Raw genomic sequence first — 24,762 nt, forward strand, 5'->3', positions numbered from 1 at the left:
TTTGCAGCGCAGTTTATTTCTTATAGGGTCATGGCTAACAAGAAACATGGGAAGAATGACCCTCACTAATAGTCATTAAAATAAAGAAATGTAATTTCAATTTTTTTTTCTTTTGGGGGACTATTAGGTTAACAATGATCTTAAAAATTTATTGTAAATATGAGTGCTATAAAACTGGAATTTCCATATTATGTTGGGATTATAAATTGGTATGATCCTGAATAGCAATTTGGCAATGTATATGTTAAGAACCTTAGAAAATGTTTTTCACTTTTGATTTAGTATTTCCACTTCATGAAGTCTATCCTTAGGAAATAATATTTGAACAAAGATTTATGTACAAAGATGTGTGAGCTATATAATCTATAATATAATGCATAAAAATGGGAATCAATTGAAGTAGTCAATAACAAATACATAATTATCAATACATCCATAAATTATATATCCATAAAAAAGTTTCTAAGTATATTTATCTAAATATATATCATATGACACCTAAATTTATTTTATATATGATACATGATGTGAGATATATGTATATATGAATATGAGTATATATGATATACATATAAAAAGAACAGGAGATACTAGGAGTTATTTTAATTTTGTCTTTATGTTTCTCGTGTCATAAATTTCTATGAAGAACATTTTAATAGTTTTATGCATAGAAAAAAAGAGCTAATTTTTCTTAGCCAGGTGTTCATTTGTCCTTCTTTGATTGTTCAAAATATCTCCATTTATCTTCTTCTAGGATCACTCATTTTCATTGGTTTATTTGCAAGATGAAACAGTGTCCAGCAGTGACGACTGTTGGAAAAGATATGTCTAAAAGCTGTTGTCTCCCCCTGGAGAAAAGAGAGAGAGTGATTGATTCACTTCTGTAATTTATCAGATATGAGATATTGTATTTGACTCTGAGAACAATGATGATGATGGCTAAAGTTCATTGGATGTTTGCTCTGTGCCAGGCAGTGTTTTAAGCACTTTACACAATAGATACCAATGCATTTAGTTGTTCCAACAACCTTATGAGATACCTACTGTCATTCTCCCTGCGTTATAGATGAGGAAATTAAGGCACAGAGAGGTTAAGTTTCCCAGGTAGCACAGCTGTTGGATAGTGAGCCTGTGCAGTAAACCCACACCCTCTAGCCCTTGAATCTCTGTATGCTCTTAAAAGGTGAATGTAACCTAGTCAGTGTCCTAAAGTTCCATTTGATCTAAACTTGAAGGATAAAAATTTGTCCAGCGAGGAAAAAGACTTAATGTTTTTCATAAAGAAGATATAGCGACAAAGGCCAGGCCGTGGGGACTGTCTGATTTTTAGAGCCTAGAATCCTGAGCACTCTCTCTAAACCCTCCAACATGCTCTTACTCTGTTGCCTGCTGAGTATCTTTGATCCACTCTTGAGGCTAGCAGTTTTCCTTCCATTCAAGATCTCAGAACGTGTATTGTCTCTGCAGATTTTTTAAACATGCAATTTTATTTTTTAATTGTTAAAAATATATTTATTTCAGTGCACTGAAGCTCAAATGTGTGTGTTTTAAAATCTAGTGTCCAAGGTTTATTACCCCAATTGTTTAAGCAAGTCTAACAACAAAAGGGGCACATTTTAATTTTCAATTTTTTTTTGTGCTAGCCTACAGCTGAGTTTGGACCAATAATAGTAGACAAAAAAGTGAAAAGAAAACTAAGGACAAGAAAATAAAGGAAGGGAGAATGGGGAGAGAGGAGGGAGAGAAGTGAAAACAGAAGTTTATTCATATTTCTCTTGAATCCAATTCTTTTACCATTTGAAAACTTGATATGGTCAGAGAATAAGCCTAGAATTTTAAGTGATGACGATAAGGTTTTACCACAGGTAGCCTCCTCTACATAGGTCTATTTCCTCATAGAATGAGAAAAGCCCCATCATTTCTGCTCTTTTACCCTTCTGAGCCAGCAGCAAGGAGATCTACTATCAAGGCATGAGCAACTGTAGAAACATGAGACCAGATGTCTCTATTAATTATTCTACAAATTGCGCATTGGATGATAAGGTTACATGAATCTTTAAATCAGCAAACCAAAGTCCCATTATTATTACATATTTTTTCCTCCTCAAAACTGAGGTGGGGTGGGGTACAGTGACTCACACTAGTAATCCCAACAATTTGGGAGGCTGAGGCAGGAGCATCACTTAAGCCCAGGAGTTTGAGACCAGCCTGGGCAACATAGTAAGACCCCCATCTCTACAAAAAACTTTTTAAAAAATTAGCTTGGCATGGTGGTGTGCACCTGCTGTGGTTCCAGATACTCAGGATGCTGAGGCAGGAGGATGGCTTCAGCCCAGAAGGTGGAGGTTACAATGAGATGCGATTGCACCACTACACTCCAGCCTGGCAGCCTGGGCAACAAAGCAAGACCCTGTCTCTGAAAAAAAGAACTGAGGTCAGGGAGTAGTAAGAAAGTGGCTCATTCTCCAGATTTACTCCCTTTATCTTAATTATAATGAACTCATGGTACTTGAGGATATGTCAAACTGATCTTCAGACCCCAAAGAAATTACTCAGAGCCTAGAATACCTTTCAGGAAATGTTACAGTGGTATACTCTACTCAATTTAATTTTATGCTTGGTCATCCAGGATTACACAGGCTAAAGGTAGGAAAAGTTTCACTAATTTTTAATGTCTTTTAATTTAGGACTACTGGGATTGTCTGTCAATGTGCTGAATATATATATCCTTCCAAATCTGGAAGATTTAAGAGAAATGATAGTTATCATTCTTTAAGTCCTTAGGAATATGCCTAGAGAGCTAATTTTATATATTCAGGGGAAAAAAGTGTATTTTTTCTCAACCTGTTGGACCCCGGTAAACACATTATGATCAACTGGCATTTTTATATCAAATAATTTATGAAATTCTTATAATTTATGGAAGGCCAACTCCTACCAAAGTCTTCAGTCATAAGCTGTTTCAAGTCCTTTTAGGGGTGTAAAGATGGTTATAAATAAAATTTGTCAAACAGCAGTAAACACAGTGGTTTACATGCATTAAGGATCTTTAATCTTCACATACTTCTAGAAGGTAGGTGCTGTTACCATCACCCTAAAGGTATAGAGAAGGATACTAATGTACCGAGAGATTAAATGACCTGCCTCAGAGTCCCACATCTGATATGCGCTGATGTGGGAGTCAAACTTGGAGTTTGTCACCAGAGGCTTCACTTTTTGTCATCATTGAGCAATGCTGTGCAGCCATTTTACTAGCATGATACCACGTCTGAAACTAGTGTTCTATAGGTGCTATTTCATTTAATCTTCACCCCATCTTTATGAGTAGGGCAATTATTACCACTCTATAGGCTCAGGGTAGTTGAGTTTGTCAAACTGTGACTGAAAGACATTTAATTTTTGGCATACTATTTACTTGTGCACAAGGTATATCAAGCAATGGACTGATCTCACTCAACAAAGTATTTTAAAAAGATGATTTATAAAATAGAAATGGGAGAAAAAAACTACAAACTGTCTAGGAATAGGATGTTATGTTTGCACATTATTTTCAGTAGAAAAGAGTTTAGTATGGATACTCTCTTCTTGTATAAACCAAGAATGTTAAAAGAAAACAATTAGTGATTCTCTAGAAACACTTAAGATTGGCTGTGCAGCACTGTAGCTATCTCTGTGTAATATTTTCCACTGACAATCAACATTTCCATGTTAGGTAGGCCATGTCTTCACGATTTCTGGCACCAGAGTTTTTCAACTCCTCCATTTTTGGTAAAAATATCTCATAAAGGAGCAAGTCTAACCATGTGAGTTTGTTTAGTTTTTTTTTTTTTTTTTTTGACAATGGCTTTGTAACAACATTTAATAATTTGCATATTAGAGAAGCACAGAAGTAGGGCAAAAAAAAAGTTATGAGGGTAATTACAAATATTATAAGAATTCCTTAAAGTACAAATTGTCTCCAAGAATTTAATTGGCTTGTCTTAGTTAGATGAATAGGTCTCAAAGATCAGTTTGGTCAACTTTAGTTAAACAAGTTCATTTTTCCTAATTGATTATTTTGACTCAAATGTGGGCCATAGGCAGAAATAAATTTTCTAGTAAATATTCTTATTTAGGAACTTTTAGTCAAGGTATAAAGGTCCTTGTTACAAACCTGCAAAAAGTTAGCATGCCAATATCTTAGTAAAATATAACTGAGATTTGTTTATTTGCTTGTTTTTTAATACTTGGGAGGGCCAGATCAAAATTTCATCACTGGAAAGACAGATAATGGAGAAAAGGACAAAACAGAGTAATACCACAGGTAAAAGAAGGAAGAAGCTGTCTATTTCAGACCTCATCTTCATGTGTAGACTTTGAAGAGGAAACTTCCTATTTCCAGAATTCTGGAGGTCTTTTAATGAATCTCAGAACTGTATTTTTAGTGATAGTGTATTTCTCAGTGAGATTCCAAATGTGTTTACACTGGGAAGCACATATCCATCTGCTCTGAAGTATAAAAGCAGTATTTCTTGTTTGAAGTACTGAAAATGGAGGTTCCAGCATTGTTATAATGTTGTCAGAGAAGATTGGTTATTACATTAAGATATGAATATAAATCATGGCTATATAAAAATAAGAAAAAGATTGAAGTCTTATTTTAGAGTGACAATCCATAGTAAATTGAATGTACCACGTTAACAAACAGTAACAACTTTTTAAATAAGTAAAGGCTCAAGGTAGTCATTATCTTGAATGCTTACTTGTGTTTCTCTGTAGCTATAGTACTTGATAGAGTCAGAGCTGTTTGGATTAACCATAGCCCTTAAACAAAGCAGGCAATTGTGTTCCCTCATAGGCATGAAGAAAACAGAGGCAGTCATCCAAAACCTGCATGGTCCTCTAGGCCCACATGTATACAGTACGTGATTTACAAATCTAAGGTGGCAAAAGCAACAGTATCTATTCTAAGGAAATCATATGTTCTCTTATCTATTTATCAATGGTTATTCTAAACTGTGTAAGAATGTTATTTGCATAAACTACACTGTTTCTTGTGATTTGTATTTTGTACCCTCCAATTCAGAAATTGTCCAGGTATCCAAAGATTGAGCATTAATTTACTCAATTTAATAATATTCACCTAAATTCTTAAAGTTATCATATATTGTGAACTCAGTACTTAAGCTCACACATTGAATCCTTATAATTAGTAACATAAAATTTAATTCCATTTTTTAAAATGACTATCTATTATGATTTAATTTGGTTCAATGAATAATTTACAATTTTAAAATTATAAATAAAGTGATGTTAACTCATGTAACCAGTACAAATAGTGGAAGAAATTTAGTAAATTCAGATTAAATTAGCTTTTGTTTTTGTTTTCTAGAACATGAACCCTAAACTTGTGTATACTATAATATTATGCTAATATTATTTTTACATTATAAGAATAAAGAAGAAGCCATTTTTAAAATGAAATTATTAAGCCAATTTGTCCAAAAAATAATCTTGATTAGATGTATTATATATTTTCCCTATAAAAAAACCTAATAAAAGAGGTATTAATATTTTTAAGTTATTTAAAAATTGTGAAGTATTTTTTTTTACAAAATACTTTAAGCTGTTAACTAAGACCAGTAATGAAACTCACAGTTAAACTTTTTTTCTCTTAATTACAACTTAAAGAGGTAGCACATTTAAAGCACAAGGAAAATTTTTGATTTTTTTTAGACAAATGAGTTTTTATTTAAATTGATGTATTTTAAGTCTTTATGTAAGCCAACTAAAATTTAAGATTACATTATAATTTATTAATTCCCTTAAGTGGATAATTTCACAATTATTTAAATTCATAAAATAAGATAGTCTTTTCTGGGCACGGTGGCTCACACCTGTAATCTCATCACTTTGGGAGGCCGAAGTGGATCTCCTGAGTTCAAGACCAGTTTGGCCAACATGGCGAAACCCCATCTCTACTAAAAATGCAAAAATTAACCGGGCGTGGTGGTGCGCCTGTAATCCCAGCTACTGGGGAGGCTGAGGCAGGAGAATCGCTAGAACCCTGGAGGCAGAGGTTGCAGTGAGCCGAGATTGTGCCACTGCACCCCACCCTGGGCCGCAGAGCAAAATTCTGTCTCAAAAAAAAAAAAAGATAGTCTCAATCTTATTGCCAATCAGAAAAGCTAACCGTGCTAATAGAACAGAATTTAAAGTGGGTAAAAACAGAGCCATAGGTTATCTATTTAGCATGTTGATCAGTTAAAGAAATAAAAGTATCTAATTAAGATCAGAGGTCCCTCAGATGGCACCACTGCCGAGAATATGAATAATTCTCTGATTCTCAATTTAGTAGAAAATTCTAGTTTCCAGCATCACATCCCTTACAATAAACTCATTAAGTTTTAGAAAATATTAAATCTTTGTTTTATTCAGATATTGAAAGCACTCTTTTTTTTTCCTGACTCAATAGTCCAATTTGTAACAACATTATGTTTCTTCTGTCCTCTAACCTTACTTAAAGAACCTGAAGGGGCAATAATGTGAAATTACTAAAATTAATAATAAGCTGTAGAGCCTCTGGCATAGCAGTTATTGAGACCAGACATTCGGTTTCCTTGATTTCCTTTTTGTCTCCCGTTAGTCCTAACACTTTCTTAAAGTCAAAAGTTATAACAGGGCAGCCATTTTATATTTATATCATCTTAACACAGGAATACTGGTTTTGCAGATATCGACAACTATTTGGACTCAAAAAAGACAAGTTTTGGAAGGTGGAAAGAGGCATACAAGCACAAAACATCAAATCCCATGTGAAGTCAGAAAAAAAAACACCAACTCTAACCCTGTGTCCTCACAGAGAATATCAACATCTTCAAACAAAAACACCCCCAAAAAAGGTTAATAAATAAACCGGATTTCCTGTCCTCTCCACTGACTAATCACTTAATGATGTGACCAGAAAACCAGAATTCAAATTCTACTACTGCTACCAATATGCAACCAATCGGCCAAGTCCAATTAGAATAACCAAAACAAGAAACAAACGCGGACGATAAACTTTCAGCATGCAAAAGCCAAAGGAAGGAGAGCAGAAAACTCAAAGGGTCCAGGGATAGACAAGCTGTTTCCAAGACACACATTTCTGTTTGTTCTTATTGTATGACTCACATAAACACTTTCTTGGTGGCAAATTCAGAAATAAATGACCAAGAAGTTAATAATTTGCTTACTGGGTACTTGTACAGAAGAGAGAACAAGCAACAGAATTATTTCATCTAACACAGGCAAAAACATAATTTATGTAAGAGAAAGGGGAAAAGGCGGGGAAAGAATACTGAATTTTGTTTGCAGATTTTGGTTACATTGATTAGTTAGTTGGCAGGTAGGAGAGCAGTCAGTCTGAATGGGAATAAGTCTTTAACCAGGTCCATTAGAGGCATAGAAAAAAAAAACATTTAGGCCCGGCGCGGTGGCTCACGCCTGCAATCCCAGGACTTTGGGAGGCCAAGGCGGGCGGATCACCTGATGTCCGGAGTTCCAGACCAGCCTGACCAATATGGAGAAACCTCGTCTCTACTAAAAATACAAAATTAGCCAGGGTGTGGTGGCGCATGCCTGTAATCCCAGCTACTCCAGAGGCTGAGGCAGGAGAATGGCTTGAACCCGGGAGGCGGAGGTTGCTGTGAGCCAAGATCGCGCCATTGCACTCCAGCCTGGGAAACAAGAAACTTCGTCTCAAAAAAAAAAAAAGAAAAAAAAAATTTACTTGTGGGGGACTCCGGAAATTTCATTTCTCATCAGAATTTCTCAGATAAGTTATGCCTCCTGTGATTGCACAGCAGTGTTCAACTATAAGGCCTTGTCTGGCACCAAAGACGGGCCTTAGTTTATTTTCCAGGTGTGAAAGAAATTGCAGATTTAAGATCACACAGTCGTTATGTTAAATAACTGTAACCTAAATTACATGGTATTTAAATTTGGAAAAATCTGCTTTAACACTAATTTTATTTATTGTATATTCCCGGTTTTTAATGAAGAAAGCAAACTTCACTTCTAGGTGCTAAAAACGTGTTCTAGACTTGAATAAAAAGATAGGTAAGACTACTAACCCTTCATCTTAAAATCTTTGCCTGCAAAAGACCATGAGTAAAATACTTAAGGGAATGTGGAATTTCCCAGGCCATAATGCGGCCTGCAGTTGTCTAGGAAGGGAAGGTCCTCTAGGAGACACAGTGTATGTGCTAAGTTTAATGGCGTCTCCTCTTCATTCTCCCACCCAACGCCTAGTCCTTACTGGCCTTCAGTTCAGTGTTCGAAGGCTTGTCAATTTACCCAGCAGTTTAGAGTTGGCTTCTCCCAAAGCAACTTTCAAACTTTTCTGCATGTTACAAGCCCTCTACGGAGATTTTAAGTTTCAATCAGGCAACACACCATTTATGGCTGACTGAGCACTGGGATTCAAGTGAAATTTGATTTGATTTGAATCTTGAATAAACCAGTTGAATAGAATAAGATGTATGAAGCAACATCTGGCGCAGTGCTTACATCTTTAGTTCTGTACTGCCTTAGTCTTGTTATCAAAACTGACGCATTAGATTAAAAAACTGTACTACCGGGGCAGTTGGAAACCCAGGAGACTCAGCCTTCAGTATACTACGAAGGTGTGCGCCACGAAGACAGAGGAGGGGGTGTCCTTCCTTAGGCAGTTACTGCCCAGGTTCTCACTCCGGTCCGCTATGTAAATCAGTCTCAAACCAGCTTTCCCTCGATTGGTTAATATTAAAAATGACAGGACAGCCTATTGGCTAGAAGCTGGTGGCGAAATTATGACATTACGGCAACCATTGATCCCGGCGACGTAGACAGGGACAGACAGCTGGGTACAAAACCTAAGCAAGCCTGAGGTTTCTTCCGGGAACGCCGAGTTAGCAAAATGGCCGCTTGTCTCCATTTTAAATTTAAGCACAACTAATTGACCCCAAACCGACTTTTAATGGCTAGCTTCTTCCGGGTTCAGGCCCCTTTGTCTCTAAGACGCAATACTTGTCACTATCCCTCTCCAATCCGTACCTTCTAATACCCTTCCGCCGCCAAATAAAATTTGGCGCCTGGCCACAGCTCTTTTAGTGGGTATGTGGGTGGCTCTTAAAAGAGCCTTTGGGGTTAGGTGTTAAGACGCTTACTTGGAAAGTTTACTTGGAGCTGGTGTACTTGGTGACGGCCTTGGTGCCCTCCGACACGGCGTGCTTGGCCAGCTCTCCGGGAAGCAGCAGGCGCACGGCCGTCTGGATCTCCCTGGAAGTGATGGTCGAGCGCTTGTTGTAATGCGCCAGGCGGGAAGCCTCGCCCGCGATGCGCTCAAATATGTCGTTAACGAAAGAATTCATGATGCCCATAGCCTTGGAAGAAATGCCAGTGTCTGGATGGACCTGCTTCAGCACCTTGTACACGTACACAGAGTAACTCTCCTTGCGGCTGCGCTTGCGCTTCTTGCCATCTTTCTTCTGCGCCTTGGTCACCGCCTTCTTGGAGCCCTTCTTCGGGGCGGGAGCAGACTTGGCTGGCTCAGGCATCTTAAAACACCACAAATGTGTCGGAAGTAAAGAGCGGATTTCTGCTACTTATAGGGCTTTTATGCTAATGAGGGATGGAGAGTACCTCTTAGTTAATTGGAAGACAAACTGCAGAGTTGTCATCCGTGGGCAGAGCTATGCAAATAAGGTATGAAAGTACAGCTTTTCTATTGGCTACCTGACTAGCATTTATTATCGACCAATCAAAAAGTCGGATTTACTCCCCAGGAACTACCTATAAAAGCAGCCATGTTTTACATATTTCTCGATTTTGTTTGTTTTCTCGTGAGCTCTGGCAGCTGGTTTTGGTAATTTTGTCTGATTGCAATGTCTGGACGTGGTAAGCAAGGAGGCAAAGCTCGCGCTAAAGCGAAATCCCGCTCTTCTCGCGCTGGTCTCCAGTTCCCGGTGGGCCGAGTGCACCGCCTGCTCCGCAAAGGCAACTACGCAGAGCGGGTTGGGGCAGGCGCGCCGGTGTACCTGGCGGCGGTGTTGGAGTACCTGACCGCCGAGATCCTGGAGCTGGCCGGCAACGCGGCTCGCGACAACAAAAAGACCCGCATCATCCCGCGCCACTTACAGCTAGCCATCCGCAACGACGAGGAGCTCAACAAACTGCTAGGCCGGGTGACAATTGCTCAGGGCGGCGTCCTTCCTAACATCCAGGCCGTGCTTTTGCCTAAGAAGACCGAGAGTCACCACAAGGCCAAGGGCAAGTGATTTGACAGGCATCTGAGCTCCCGGAAACGCTATCAAACCCAAAGGCTCTTTTCAGAGCCCCCCTACCGTTTCAAAGGAAGAGCTAACCTCACTGCTTGTAGGTAGAAGGAAAAAAGGAACTAAGGTAAGTTAATTTTATGCCAACCTGGAGCAAAGTGTATTCCTGCTTTTCGATTTTTTGGGGAGCGCTGTTACTAAAGGTTGGTCTGTTTGTATGTAATAGGTCAGTTATGGATCTAATGTTCGCACGTACTATCATACTCTAACGAAATATTCTAGTTAACGTTTTGTAAGATCGACCACAGTTAGTGCCTAACAGTAGTTTACATGCAAGGATGCCTCTGGATCTAAAAAACTTTGTTCTGATTAGTTTAAAAATGTAAACTGAAGGCAAAACTCTAACGTGTTGGTAACCTTGTTCGGTCCTCCGACTAGTCCCCCGTCTACTTCTTTCTCAATTTAGGCTGTAGGCAGCCTCACTTTCCTAATTCTGTGAGACTTACAGGTTCCATTCCTGCTAAAGTGCAGAGTATATTATCTAAAAGTTAACCAGAGAGTTGAAAGGTGTCTGTAAAAAACAGACTAATGTCCCTAGTCTAGAACGATGCCTGACAGGCAACTTACTTTTGTATTTTAAGAGGCTCAAGCGTACAGGTTGCTATTACAGGCAGAAAAGGAAATAGAATGGGGCCTGTGGCCACTCAAAAACCTTTGCTTTCTGCTTAACCCTCTAATCCTAGCACTTTGGGAGGCCGAGGGGGCTGATGACCTGAGGTCACGAGTTCGACACTAGCCTGGCCAACATGGTGAAACACTTCTCTACTAAAAAAAAATAATAAAAAAAATAAGTCGGGCATGGTGGCACATACCTTGTAATCCCAGCTACTCTTGAGGCTGACGCAGGAGAGTCGCTTGAGCCTGGGAGAAGCGGAGGTTGTAGTAAGCTGAGATCGTGCCACTGCCCTCCGGCCTGGGCAACAGTGAGACACCGTCCCCAAAAAAGAAAACCTTTGCTTCTAGGGATCTGGTAACAGCTGCCCCACCCGCAAGAAATGGAGATCTGGGACCATGGACAAATTTCTAGAGACCTATTTTCCTGGATTCTGTGAATCTCGCCTAGGTTTTCTTCCGGATCTCGGTTTCTGCGTTTTTTTGTTTGTTTGCTTGCTTTTTTGAAACGGAGTTTTGCTTTTGTTGTCCAAGCTGGAATGCAGTGGCGCGATCTCGCTCACAGCATGAAAACTCCGCCTCCCGGGTTCAGACAACTCTTGCCTCAGCCTCAGCCTCCCTAGTAGATGGGATTACAGGCGCCCGCCACCAGTAGAAACGGAGTTTCACCAGGTTAGCCGGGCTGGTCTCGAACTCCTGACCTCAGGTGATCCGCCGGTCTCTGCCTACCAAAGTGCTGGGATTACAGGCGTTAGCCACCGCGCCCGGCCGGTTTCCGCTTTGATCGGAATTAAGTGGGCAGGAAAGTCTAGGCGGGCTAAGTCTTGCCTACGCATCAGCGCCCAGCTGCTCAGACTGGCCAAACAGACCCAGTCGTTTAGTCTAACGCTTCTGGAACTCAACTGAAGCATTTTGCATTGTTTCGTTTGGAGCCTTCAAATCGAGTGTGTGGCAGGAGATGATAATCCAAGCAGAAGCTGTTTACTGCTGATGCGCCTCCCACTTCCCAGATACTGACACCGGCTCAGAGCGGATCCAGCCTTTTCTGTTCTTCCCTCCCTCCACCCCCTCCTTTCCCTACCACTACCCTCAAAGGAAAAGGGTTGGATGTCCCATTTGGGTGAAAACAAAGTGGCATCAAAGCAAATGATCACCTTTGATAGCCACATATTAGAATTTTCTGAGGGTATTTTTAAATTACAACGATTCTAATGGGCAGCTAGGCTGAGAATCATCAGATTTGAAGGTCTGGTTTCACGTGGCTGAGAAGACCGGATTTCCACCCCCCCTCCAGCATTTCCTGTATGTCCGAGAACTTGGATCCTAAGGTTAGAATTGCCTTATGTGCCTTGGAATCCTTTTTATTCACAGGCCAAATTGCCTTTGATTCCAGCTCCCAATCGGTGAGTGACCTTGGCCTAGCGCTTAATCTCTCCCTGCCTCCATCTCTTCCTTGTATGCTTTTGCTCACCTTGAAAAGAACCTGGCTCAGCAAGTGTAGATTCTGAAATCAGAAAACAGGCTGAATAAGAGAGATGGTTTATTGGGCACTACTGTGTGCCAGGCACATTTCATGAGCTTCCAGTATGTTAATTCACTTAATCCAAAAATTTAAGAGATAGGTTTTATCCTTATTCTGAATTTTGAGATGAGCAAACTAAGAAACAGCTTAAAGAGCTTGTCTAAGTTCCAAGGCCAAGAAAACAGTACTTATAACAGCTGGCTATTCTGTAACCACACCTCCTTAAGAGATTATTGTCAGAAAAATAGGAAGAGTAAAACATCCGTACATAATGGGTAAACTTTGTCCACATACCAGAATGTTACTAATGGCTTTCTAACCTCTGAAGAATTTAAGGGAAGGAGGAAAGGTAATTTTCCCCAGGGAATCTACATGAAGAGGTAAATTTTGGCAATGTATTAACACTGTAAACCCAGGAAAAAAAAAGCCAGTACAATTTTTATTTAGGGTGTGGCAAATAAAACAAGGAGACAGGTGAAAAGATGGCTCAGTAAAGAGCTACAAGACTTGGTGCAACTGACTTACTGTGGTGAGTGAGAAAAGAAGAGAGAAAACTTGAATTTCAATTCTTCTCTCTGGGCTCCAATAACAAGATTTTGTATTTGGTCTATTTAGTAGTGAATGATACATTGTGTTAAGTTTGTTAACCTAGAGGCTTTCATCTTAAGCAATACTTAAGATGTAGACCCTCTCTTACTCAAGTACCGATAATCAGCATAGAACTTGGCATACAAGAGACACTTGGTTATTGGGCATTGAGAAAATGTTGAACTGAATGAATCAATGACTAGGCAGCCAGGAAGCACTTTGTTCTAGAGAGTTGGTTTATTACTAAGGAAGACATTAAGTATTAAACATTAGACTCATAGGTTGCTAATAGTGTTTTCTCTTTCCAATAGAAAATGTCTTCTGAGGCTGGTCTGGTGTCTCACATCTGTAATCCCAGCACTTAGGGAGGCTGAGGTGGGTAGATCACCTGAGGTCAGGAGTTTGAGACCAGCCTGGCCAACATGGCGAAACCCCGTCTCTAATAAAACTACACAAATTAGTCAGGCATGGCGGTGTTCACTTGTAGGCGCCTGTAGTCCCAGCTACTCAGGAAACTGAGGCAGAAGAATCACTGGAACCCGCGAGGTGGAGGTTGTAGTGAGCCGAGATCGTGCCACTGCACTCCAGCCTGGGCAACAAAGTGAAGCTCCGTCTCAAAAAAAACCAATCCCATCTCTACTAAAAAACACAAAAATTAGCTGGGCCTGCTAGTGCACGCCTGTAGTCCCAGCTACTTGGGAGGCTGAGGCAAGAGAATCACTTGAATATAGGAGGGGGAGGTTGCAGTGAGCCGAGATGGCACCACTGCATTCCAGCACTCCAGCCTGGGCAACAGAGTGAGACTGTCTCAAAAAAAAAAACAAAACAAACAAAAATAACAACAACAACAAAAAAGAAAATATATTCCGAAAATCCAAATTGCATTGGCAGTTTGTTCTGGGAGCTTCAGAGACACAGAAGGTGCCAGTTAACCAGTTCTTACCTAAGAGGTACTGCTAAGACCCTAGTCCCTAAGCAAAGGACATTCCTTGTAGCTCTGTCCTGTCTCCTTATCTCCAAAATACTTTACCTTCTACTTTGAAATGCCACTATTGTATCCAAAAGTCCTAGTTACTTCTGGGGAAAATTATCTATTGAGCAATGAATGTCGGTAGCTTCAACTGGATTCCAACTGTTGAGCAAGTTTTCATCTACCTTGCCTGAATGGCCCTGGGGAGGACTATTTAAATTGGGGCGACTGGATGAGGATGCTAAACCTAGAGGTCTCCAACTACCAAAGGCACCTGGGCACCAGGGACAAAAGTTTATCTCAGGAATTTACTGAGATGTGAGGCTGAGATAAAATCATTTTTTGGTACATAAGGTATCCTGAACAAAGCGGATCAGTTTAACACAAAATCAGCAATTGTAATTTCCGTTTTTAAATTTCCAAATCTATGTAGCAATATCCTTTCCTTTAATTCATTCATCATCTCTATTCACTTTTTGTATTCAGTAAATCATTTGAACTCTTTTTTATAAGAATTATATTTTCCCCTTGAGGTCACAAAAAAGAAAGTATTAGAAATTTTATAACCAATTTTTAAAAATTATATTTTAAGGTTAAATACAAACCTTCTAAAGGTTTGTTGATCCTAAGTTATAATTATAAATTTATATATTCCTGTTAAATATAATGCATGTGTGTTACAAGATTATTAGCAATTTGAGAATTTCCCATGCATATTGGAGATGAGTAAATGGAATAAGTGTTCATATGTAGCGACAGGATTCTCTTTTATTTCAATACTTAATATTGTACCAAACCAAGTAAGAGGAGCATCGTGAGAAAATGTACTAAAGGACAGTCATTACCTATATTTACATCTAGAAAAGAAAACTATATTATTGATAAACTGATATATCTATTTAATTAATTTATTTATTTATTATTTTGCTCTGTCATCCAGGCTGGAGTGTACTGGTGCGATTTCTACTCATTGCAACCTCCTGCTCCCAGGTTCAAGCAATTCTCCTACCTCAGCCTCCCTAGTAACTGGGACTACAGGCGTGCACCACCACGCCCAGCTAATTTTTATATTTATAGTAGAGACAGGGTTTCACCATGTTGGCCAGCCAGGTCTCAAACTCCTGACCTCAGGTGATATGCCCATCTCAGCCTCTCAAAGTGCTAAGATTACAGGTGTGAGCCACCGCGCCCAGCCTGATAAATCTATATTAAAAAGAATAAATATAACCATTGCACCTTCAACAGAAATTGGAAATATGGCATGTAGATTTCAAAATAAAATGAATTATCTGGCATTGAATTAGTGTACTCATGTTGAAAAAATGTCAGAACTTCACTGGATGTTATTATATTACAGTTGTTTATTTGAGTTGTAGTTTGGGCAGAGTAAAGGAACCAACATGTCTTAGGATTTAGAACTTGTGCACATTGCCTATAGTTGAAAGAAGAAAGTGTGCTAAATTCCAGCCTCTTTGGTATGTGGTTGGGACGTAAAGTTTTACCACATCCTTCATTGTCTTAGCCTACTCAGGCTGCCATAACAAAATACCAGAGACTGGATGGTTTAAACAACGGGATCTTTTTTCCATATCTAAGAGGCTTGGAACAGAAATTCGTTTTCTCACAGTTTTGGAGCCTGGAAGTTTAAGATCAAGGTGCCAACATAGTTTATGGTGAGAATATGTTCCTGGCTTACAGATGGCTGCCATCTCACTGTGTGTTTATATGGTGTTTCCTTGGTGCCTGAGTGGAGAGTGAGCTCTTAAGTGTCTCATCTTCTGTAAGGACACCATCCCCAATGGGATTAGGGCCCTATCCTATGATCTTTAGTTTTATGTACCCCCTAAAGGCCCTATCTCCAAATACAGTCACACTGGGGTTTAGGGTTTTAATAAATGAATTTTGGGGGACACAGTTTAGTCCATAATATTCTGTCCCTGACCTGCCAAAATGTATGTCCTTCTCCCATACGAGATAAATTTATTCCATCCCGGCCGGGCACGGTGGCTCATGCCTGTAATCCCAGCACTTTGGGAAGCCAAGGCGGGCGGATCACAAGGTCAAGAGATGGAGACCATTCTGGCTAACACGGTGAAACCCCATCTCTACTAAAATAAAAAAAAATTAGCTGGGCGTGGTGGCGGGCGCCTGTAGTCCCAGCTACTCTGGAGGCTGAGACATGAGAATGGCATAAACCTGGGAGGCGGAGCTTGCAGTGAGCCGAGATGGCGCCACTGCACTCCAGTCTGGACGACAGAGCTAGACTCCGTCTCAAAAAAAAAAAAAAAAATTATTCCATTCCAACAGCCCCCTGAAAGTCTTAACTCATTCTAGCATCAATTCTAAAGTTCAAAGTGTCATCTAAAAAGTCATCTAAATCAGGTTATGGGTGAGACTCAATGTGTGATTCATCCAGAGACAAAATTCCTTTCCAGCTTTGAACGTGTGAAACCAGAAATGTTACGTGCTTCTAAGGTACAATGGTGAAACAGGCATAATAGACATTCCCATTAGAAAATGGAGAAATAGGAAAGAAGGAAGGTGTAATGTGTCCTAATCAAGTCCAAAACCTGGCAAGGCAAATTCTGTTAGCTCTTAAGAAAAACCTTCTTTGGCTTGATGCCCTGACTTCCAGGCCCAGTGGTGTCTCAGTATCACCTCTGGCTCTGTGGTTGGCCTACTCCATCTGCCCTGCCTGAAGTCTCAGTCTTTCAGTTTGGTGGGGTCCCACCCAGGCAGCCATCTGTGAGAGACTCTCCCACACAGTTCTGCAGGGCATCTTTGAAACTCAGGTAGAGTCAGCCTTGACTACATGTTCCACCCCCACCCTATCCCACCTGTACTCTCTGAGTCTGAGATCAAAGTGGCAGCCCTTGTGGCTCCTGCCTGTAATCCCAGCACTTGGAGAGGCCGATGAGAATGGATCACTTGAGGTCAGGAGTTCCAGACTAGCCTGGCCAACATAGTGAAACCCCATCTCTACTAAAAATACAAAAATTAGCTGGGCATGGTGGCAGGCCCGCTACTTGGGAGGCTATAGATTTAGGGCCTGTAATCCCAGCTACTCGGGAGTCTAAGGCAAGAGAATCCCTTGAACCTGAGAGGTGGAGATTGCAGTGAGCTGAGATCACACCACTGCCCTACAGCCTGGGTGACAGTGAGACTGCCTCAAGAAAAAACAAGAGTCAGCCCTAGTGATCTCGTAAGTTGCCTTTGGTGGGTCAGTCTCCTTTTCTTAAAGAATAGTACACATTGACAGCCAGGTAGCTTTATGATCCTGTTCTATAGAATTCAAAAAGTTGACAACCTTCCTTTGTTCCTTTCTGTTTTCTCTGCCTACTTTAGTTCAAATTGGCAGTGTCTCTGCTGGAATAATCCCATCTCTCTTCCTGGCTTCTGCTGAGATGGCTGATTAAATCCTTGGGTCACACCCATTATCTCTTTATCAAATGATTGTTCAGGCTAGGCTCAATGTTTCACACCTGTAATCCCAACACTTTGGGAGACTGAGGAGGGCAGATCACTTGAGCTCAGGAGTTAGAGACCAGCCAAGGCAACATGTCAAAACCCCATCTCTATAAACAACAACAAAAAATTAGCCAGGGTGTGGTGGTGCATACCTGTAGTCCCAGCTGCTTAGGAGGCTGAGGTGGGAGGATTGCTTGAGCCTGAAGGCAAAGTTTGCACTGAACTGAGATTGTGCCACTGCACTCCAGCCTGGATGACATAGCCAGACCCTGTCTCAAAAAAAAAAAAAAAAAAAAAAGAAAAAGAAAAGATTGTTCAACCATACCTCTTCAAGAAAAGCTTTCTCAATTTTTACAATATAGATTGAGAAATCTATCCCAAATCTCCAAGTTCTGATTGTGTTTTGCTTAAAAATTCCTTCTTTATTTCGGCTCTTTCCTCTCACATTTTACTATAAGCAATAAGGAGGACCTAAATCCCACCTTCAATACTTTGCTTAGACATCTCTTCTGGTAAATATCCAGTTTTACTGTTTATAAGTTCTTTCCAGTAAACACTAGAGCGTAATTCAGCAAAGTTCTTGACACATTATAACAAGAACAGCGATTTCTACAGTTTCCAATAACTATTCCCTCATTTTCATCTGAGACCTCACTAGAGTTGACTTTAATGTCCATATATATGTATATATACATACATACATATATATATATATATATATTTTTTTTTTTTTTTTTTGTGGAGGGGGACGGAGTCTTGCTCTGTCTCCCAGGCTGGAGTGCAGTGGTGTGATCTTGGCTCACTGCAACCTCCACCCCCCGGTTTAAGCGATTCTTCAGCCTCAGCCTCCCGAGTAGCTGGGACCACAGAAGCGTATCACCATGCCCAGCTAACTTTTGTATTTTTAGTAGAGACGGGGTTTCGCCATATTGGCCAGGCTGGTCTCAAACTCCCGACCTCGTGATCTGTGCCCTCAGCTTCCCAAAGTTCTGAGATTCCAGGTGTGAGCCACCACGCCTGGCCTAATGTCCATATTTTAACCAACATATTTAATATTCTATTCATGATCGTTATAAATCTAAGTTTCTATGAAAATGGAAGCTTTCTCTCCAGCTCTCTTCCTTTCTGAGCCTTTGCCAGAATTGCCTTTAATGTCCATATTTCTATCAATAGTCCCTTCGCAATTGGCTTTTTCTAGTATGAACCTCAAACTCTTCCAGCCTTTACCCATCACCAATTTCCAAAGCCACTTCCCCATGTTTAGGTATTTGTTGTTGCAGTATCCCACGCCTGGGTACCAAAACCTTAGTCAGCTTGGGCTGCCATAACAAAATACTACAGACTGGTGGCTTAAATGATAGACATTTATTTTCTAACAATTCTGCAGGCTGGAAGTCTAAGATCCAAGTTGCCAGCATAGTCAGTTTCTGGTGAGGATCTCTTCCTGGCTTAAATTATTTCACAGACACCAGGCAGATAACTATATCCATTCTTTCTTGTGTTCGTTAATAATCAGAGCTAAAAGTGTAGGGCTCTAAATTTACACTTCAGCAAATTGTTCTGTCATTAAGTATTCACCTCGAAATGACCAGACTGTACTGTGCTCTAAATTTTAGAAACTTGGAGCTTGGCTCTGGTTCCTAGTCTTTGTTCTGTCTCATTAATGGTTTCATCAATACTATGGTTCCAAAGACTATCTATATGCAGTAAACTTCCAATTTTACATCTCCAGCCTGACCTTTTTTCTGAAATGCAAATGTGTGTAGCCACATTTTCACTTGACATCTCCATTTAGAACTCTAATAGGTCTTTCACCTTAAACACTTCCAAGACACAGAAATAAATGTGCTCCTTACGCCTGTTATCCCTTCCAGTTCTCCGCAGTTCAATAACTGACACTACCATTTACTCAAATCAACATAAGAGTGTCACTTGCTACATTTCCTTCATCTCTACAAATCCAAAGTATTTGTGAGTTACGTCACCTACATATTCAATACATGCAATAATTCATTCTCCATACTCCTTACCATGACTTGAGGGCCCACTCAGTGACCACCTCTGGCCTCTGTTCACGTCTTCTGCTGTTCTCCTTTGCTGTTCCAGCCACGCTGGTCTCTTTTCCCATCAAGCAGCTAAGCTCTGCTCATTTAAGACAGCTAAGCTCTGGTCATTTACCTTCTTGGCCTCAATCTCTGAAATGCCTGTTTGATTTTTCTTCTAGTGATCTCATTTTCACTCATCAGGTCTCAGCTCTGTTTCAGACAAGGCTGTCTAAAATAGACCTACCTAAATGGATTAAAAATCTGAGAATATGAAATAACAAATATCAGATGACATTTTAGGAGACCCTTTTTATACCTAATTTGTGTGTGTGTGTGTGTTTGGAAATGGTGGTGGGAGGGTGTCATTACTAAGTGAGGAGGAAACACAAAAGCCATATAGGAAAGGACACAGACTAGATAGGTCCAAAACTGGTTTAAGACAGAATATATGTAAAGAGAGTTGTGGAAAGAGCAATAAATTTGGGATAAAGGATTTCTAAAACATATGGGGTTAGTAACCTCAATTTACAAGGACAAACTGCAAAATGTTAGTAAAAAGGCAAACAGCATAATATAAAAAATGATTAAATGGTATTTTATATCATGTATTAAATTCACATGGCCAATACATATGAAAAACAAGACCTTCCTAGTAATTCAAAATTATGCATATTAATACAACAAAGAGATACCATTTTTTTTTTGAGACAGAGTCTTGCTCAGCTGTCCAGGCTGGAGTGCAGTGAAGCAATCTCAGCTCACTGCAACCTCCACCCCCTGGGTTCAAGCGATTCTCCTGCCTCAGCCTCCCGAGTAGCTGGGACTACAGGCGCCTGCTACCACACTCAGCTAATTTTTGTATTTTTATTAGAGATGGGGTTTTACCATGTTGGTTGGCCAGGATGGTCTCGGTCTCTTGACCTCATGATCCGCCCGCCTCAGCCTCCCAAAGTGCTGTGATTACAGGCGTGAACCACTGCACCTGGCCTAATTTTTGTATTATTAGTATAGATGGGGTTTCACCATGTTGGCCAGGCTGGTGTCGAACTCCTCCTGACCTCAGATGATCCACCCACTTCAGGCTCCCAAAGTGCTGGGATTACAGGTGTGAGCCACTGCGCCCAGCCTGGGATACCATTTCTTACCTATGAATAGACAACCACTAAAGCCAGTATACTCAGGACTGCAAAGGATGAGGAAGAATTGCCATTGTCATAAAATTTTTCATAACTTTTCCTGGCAATGTCTATTAAATTGTATTAATAGACATTTGGAAAGGAAGAGTGTCGACAATCTAGAATAAAGGCCCCACTAGGTAAGGTTACATATGTAAGGACTCTTTCAAAACTGTCACAAGAGGTCGGGCATGGTGGCTCATGCCTGTAATCCTAGCATTTTGGGAGGCTGAGGCGGGTGGATCACTTGAGGTCAGGGATTTGAGACCCGCCTGGCCAACATGGTTAAAACCTATCTCTACTAAAAATACAACAATTAGCCATGCATGGTGGCACATGCCTGTAATCCCAGCTACTTGGTAGGCTGAGGCAGGAGAATAGCTTGAACCCAAGAGGCAGAGGTTACAGTGAGCCGAGATTGCACCACTCCAGCCTGGGCAACAGAGTGAGACTCCATCCCAAAACAAAACAAAAAAACTACTTAAAACTGTAATGAGAAAAAAAAAAAAACTAATTATACATGTAAAACATTTAAATAACTATAAATAAGAATACTGTTGACATAGTGAGACATCCATTTATACTATGGAATGTTAACGCGGCTACCCAAAACAATAATCCGGTGAAACAAAATCACACACACAACTGATGAGAGTAAATAGAGAACCATATGGAAGAAAACGTATCACATTAATTATCTCAGAGAGCTGAAACTAAGTTGGTGCAAAAGTAATTGTGGTTCTTACCATTACTTTCACTGGCAAAAACTGCAATTACTTTTGTACCAACCTAATAGAATGGAGTGAGGAGAGGTAAACCTTTATAAACATCTCTGTGTGAACTGTTAAAATGAGCAAGTATATTTTTTTTAAAGTATAAAGAGAGAAAAAAGTAAGCTTTCTCCATTTCCCACCTCAAATTATGTTCTATCACTCATCCTATTTAGATTCTTTTAAATGCATTTTGAAGTTTTATTTATCAGATTCCTTGTTGTTTGCCTCTTTCCATTAAACCTAGCTCCACAAAGTAGGGACCTGGTCTATTCATTCACAGTTATGTCCCAGCATCTATCTAGCAGAGGGCCTGACACTTAGTGGGAACGCAAGTATCTGGTAAATAAACCAGAGAATAGATATTTTTTAGCCCAGAAAGCTGTTTCACTGCACAGAGTGTGATTATCTGAATTTCTCTATAAAAATGTCTATCTATAAATCATTGTTAATACATTACCTGCTCACCTTACCCAGCCACCAGGAAAACTGTGAAGTTTAGAATTACACCCCATTTGTTTTCCACACTCTTACCATTTTCCCAGTTTCTGCACTAACCTCTCCAGACATCATGTATACTGATAATTCTAAGTTGTCTAGATTGTTAATTCTTTTAAGGGCCTGTTCTCTACTAGCTGGCATCATGCATAAAATAATTCTCTTTAATATGCTCTGGGTCTAGGGTTAATAGATGTTTGCTTAAAATCATGGAAAGAAAATGGTCACACAGCTGGTGTGTGTGATCAAATTTGTGCTGTTTCATCCACTTAATGTTTACTTTGTGATAATGGAACCTCCCAGTTTTTATTTTCCTTCCCTCCTTCCTTCCTTCCTTCCTTCCTTCCTTCCTCCCTCCCTCCCTCCCTCCCTTCCTTCCTTTCTTTCTTGACAGAGTCTAGCTCTGTTGCCCAGGCTGGAGTGCAGTGGTGCGATCTCAGCTCACTGCAATCTCTGCCTCCCGGGTTCAAGCGATTCTCCTGCCTCAGCCTCCCAAGTAGCTAGGATTACAGGTGCATGCTGCCACACCTGGCTAGTTTTTGTATTTTTAGTAAAGATGGAGTTTCAGATGTTGGCCAGGCTGGTCTGTAACACCAGGCCTCAAGTGATCCGCCTGCCTAGGCCTCCCAAATTGCTGGGATTAACAGGCCTCAGCCACTGTGCCCGACCCCAGCTTTTATGTTCTAATGCTGAGATTATTCAGTTAACACTCGTACCTGCTAGGATAAGTTTGTTGGAGAATTTTACCTTACCTTGTACCCTTTACCTTCACATCTGCATGTACCCTGGCCCTTCACATCCTTTCCATATAATAAATCTTCAGTAAATACAGGGAAAAAAACCCAGAATGATTATGTTGACAGCAAAACATGTTTGTGCAGAAACGGAGTAGTCACTATCTAAGCTACAGAGACTTAGGAGTGTATTCCTGAGTTACGTATCATTTTAACCATCACTGGATCTTAAATCCCAGTTGCTAAATTGAAGGCAGATACATTACTCTTTTTAGAGCTTTGTTCTCTGATACAGTAGCCATTAGCCACATGTGATATTTTAAATTTAAATAATTAAGTCAAAAATTCAGTTTCCTCAGTCTCACCACATTTCAAGTTGCTGGTGTTTACTGTATTGGATACACAGACATAGAACATGTCTATCATCACAGAAAATTCTATTGGATTGCACTGGGCTAGGTACTTTTTGTGCCCCTGGGCTAATAAGATCAAGTGCACTTAACTAGCTTCCTCCAAGTGGAATCAGAGGATAAATTTACCATACAAAATACAGGACACCCAATTATATTTGAATTTCAAACAGGCAACAAATAATTGCTTAAGTATGCCCCTCACTGCCCACCCAAATATTACATGAGACATCCTATACATTAAAATATATATATATATGCTGTGTATTTGAAATTCAGATTTAACTGGACATTTGGTATTTTTAATGTGCCAAATCTAGCAACCCTATCTGAAGAGCAAACTGGAGTGTCTAGTCTGGATAGGTCCTTTTACACCACGGGGAGTTATTTGAGGAATTGAGAAGGGCTGTGGTACCTGTAAAGAAGCTAGCTCATGAAGAAAAGGATCTGTAAGTTTTTCTGTATGTGTAAGGAAGGCCAAGAAGGAGGTTTCCAGATATATTTACTTTTTCTTCTCTCTCTCTTAGGTTGCAAAAGCTTATTTCAGAGAGATGCCAGGATCCTGAGTGCCTGCCAAACTTACCAGTTGTAAGGAATAAGTGGATGGATGGCATTACTGATTCCTACATTACTGATTGATTCTGCATCCACAGATTGTTTTATTAAAAACATTCTACATCATGTGTGGGGAGATAAGGAGGGTAAAATGAAGAGAAAGAATATTATTGAGGGGAAGTTCTTCTGAATACAAAATGTGTTTAATTTTTTAAATAAGTATTACGTTCACAGGGTTCAAACTACTTGAAGTAAAGAGATATATATAAAGAATCCATCCCTCAACTTACCCAGGTGATCACTTTTCTTTTTCTTGTGTATCTGCCCAGTATTCATTCCTGCTGATATCAGTCAATAATGAATGATACGTGTTTTCTTCACTTTTTTCATTCTTGTCAGGTAGCAGACTGTATACACTTTTCTGCACTTGCCCTTTTCATAGCAATCTATCTTGGAGAACTTTCCCTATGAGAACATACAGAGCTTCCTGTACACAGTTGCATGTACTGCATTATGCAAATGCATTATATTTTATGTAACCTGTCCACTGTTGGTAGGCACTTGAGTTGTTTTAGTCTTTTGCTATCAAACAGTTCTGGGATGATTAACCCTGATTTACTGCAAAATTGAAATTGCTCTGCTATTCTGCTGGTATGGTGGTAAGTGAACTTAAAATTCCAGTCACTCTTGGGCTAGACTCAAGGTTCTTAAAAACTATGTGGCCATCACCAAATTAGTTATTTTAAACCTTAATTTCTTCACCTCTAAAATGGACGTAATACTTAGCTTAAGTGGCTATGAGAATGAAGATCATGTGTATGAATTGTTTGGTGCTCTAAAGAACAGCACAAATAAAATTATTTTATTTTCAAATTTAATTTTAATTGTACTATGTGTAATTTCTTAATTTTGAAATAATTGTATTTGTAATGTACATAATCTTATTTAATGTATAATGTATACATTGTAATAAAAACAGATTTCCCAAATTCCAGCCTGGCATGAGGTAATAAAAGGTAACGCAAAGGGAGAGGAAAGCATGTGTCATTAATTTTCTGCCTAGGACACCTCGCTGGTTAAA

At 39.9% G+C, this 24,762-nt stretch overlaps 2 protein-coding genes and 1 long non-coding RNA gene across 6 annotated transcripts; 1 reads left to right on the forward strand and 2 right to left on the reverse strand.

Annotated features, from left to right (window-relative positions):
• Positions 1-597: 597 nt before the first annotated feature.
• HIST1H2BC (histone cluster 1, H2bc) lies at positions 598-9,578 on the reverse strand. Of its 2 annotated transcripts, none has more exon segments than NM_001132699.1 (2): positions 598-848; positions 9,168-9,578. In NM_001132699.1, a coding segment is annotated over 1 exon segment (381 nt). In that variant the 5' UTR covers positions 9,558-9,578; the 3' UTR covers positions 598-848; positions 9,168-9,176.
• On the forward strand, positions 9,446-24,718 carry LOC100438976 (histone H2A type 1-C). 3 transcript variants are annotated; one of them, XM_002816516.6, is made up of 2 exons: positions 9,446-10,401; positions 23,654-24,718. In XM_002816516.6, exon 1 carries the CDS (start codon positions 9,885-9,887, stop codon positions 10,275-10,277), a length of 393 nt encoding a protein of 130 aa, XP_002816562.1. In that variant the 5' UTR covers positions 9,446-9,884; the 3' UTR covers positions 10,278-10,401; positions 23,654-24,718. The 3 variants fall into 3 exon arrangements, 2 of the variants coding, with proteins under 2 accessions (XP_002816562.1, XP_054413285.1); XM_054557310.2 differs by lacking the exon at positions 23,654-24,718 and adding an exon at positions 13,368-17,803 and having other exon boundaries at positions 9,782-10,401; XR_010140408.1 differs by lacking the exon at positions 9,446-10,401 and adding an exon at positions 10,408-12,274.
• Positions 12,278-22,855, reverse strand: LOC129059906 (uncharacterized). Its single transcript, XR_008526087.2, has 4 exons — positions 22,735-22,855; positions 19,525-19,800; positions 17,647-17,763; positions 12,278-12,450 (listed from the first exon to the last, which is right to left on the reverse strand). It is a non-coding gene; the product is annotated as an uncharacterized LOC129059906 (long non-coding RNA).
• Positions 24,719-24,762: the final 44 nt, after the last annotated feature.

This window comes from Pongo abelii, chromosome 5 (genome assembly GCF_028885655.2).
Source record: "Pongo abelii isolate AG06213 chromosome 5, NHGRI_mPonAbe1-v2.0_pri, whole genome shotgun sequence".
Taxonomy (NCBI): domain Eukaryota; kingdom Metazoa; phylum Chordata; class Mammalia; order Primates; family Hominidae; genus Pongo; species Pongo abelii.

Excerpts from the sequence above, each read along its gene's own strand:
- HIST1H2BC (XM_054556852.2), bottom strand. The coding sequence starts at position 9,557 with ATGCCTGAGCCAGCCAAGTCTGCTCCCGCCCCGAAGAAGGGCTCCAAG.
- LOC100438976 (XM_002816516.6), top strand. The coding sequence starts at position 9,885 with ATGTCTGGACGTGGTAAGCAAGGAGGCAAAGCTCGCGCTAAAGCGAAA.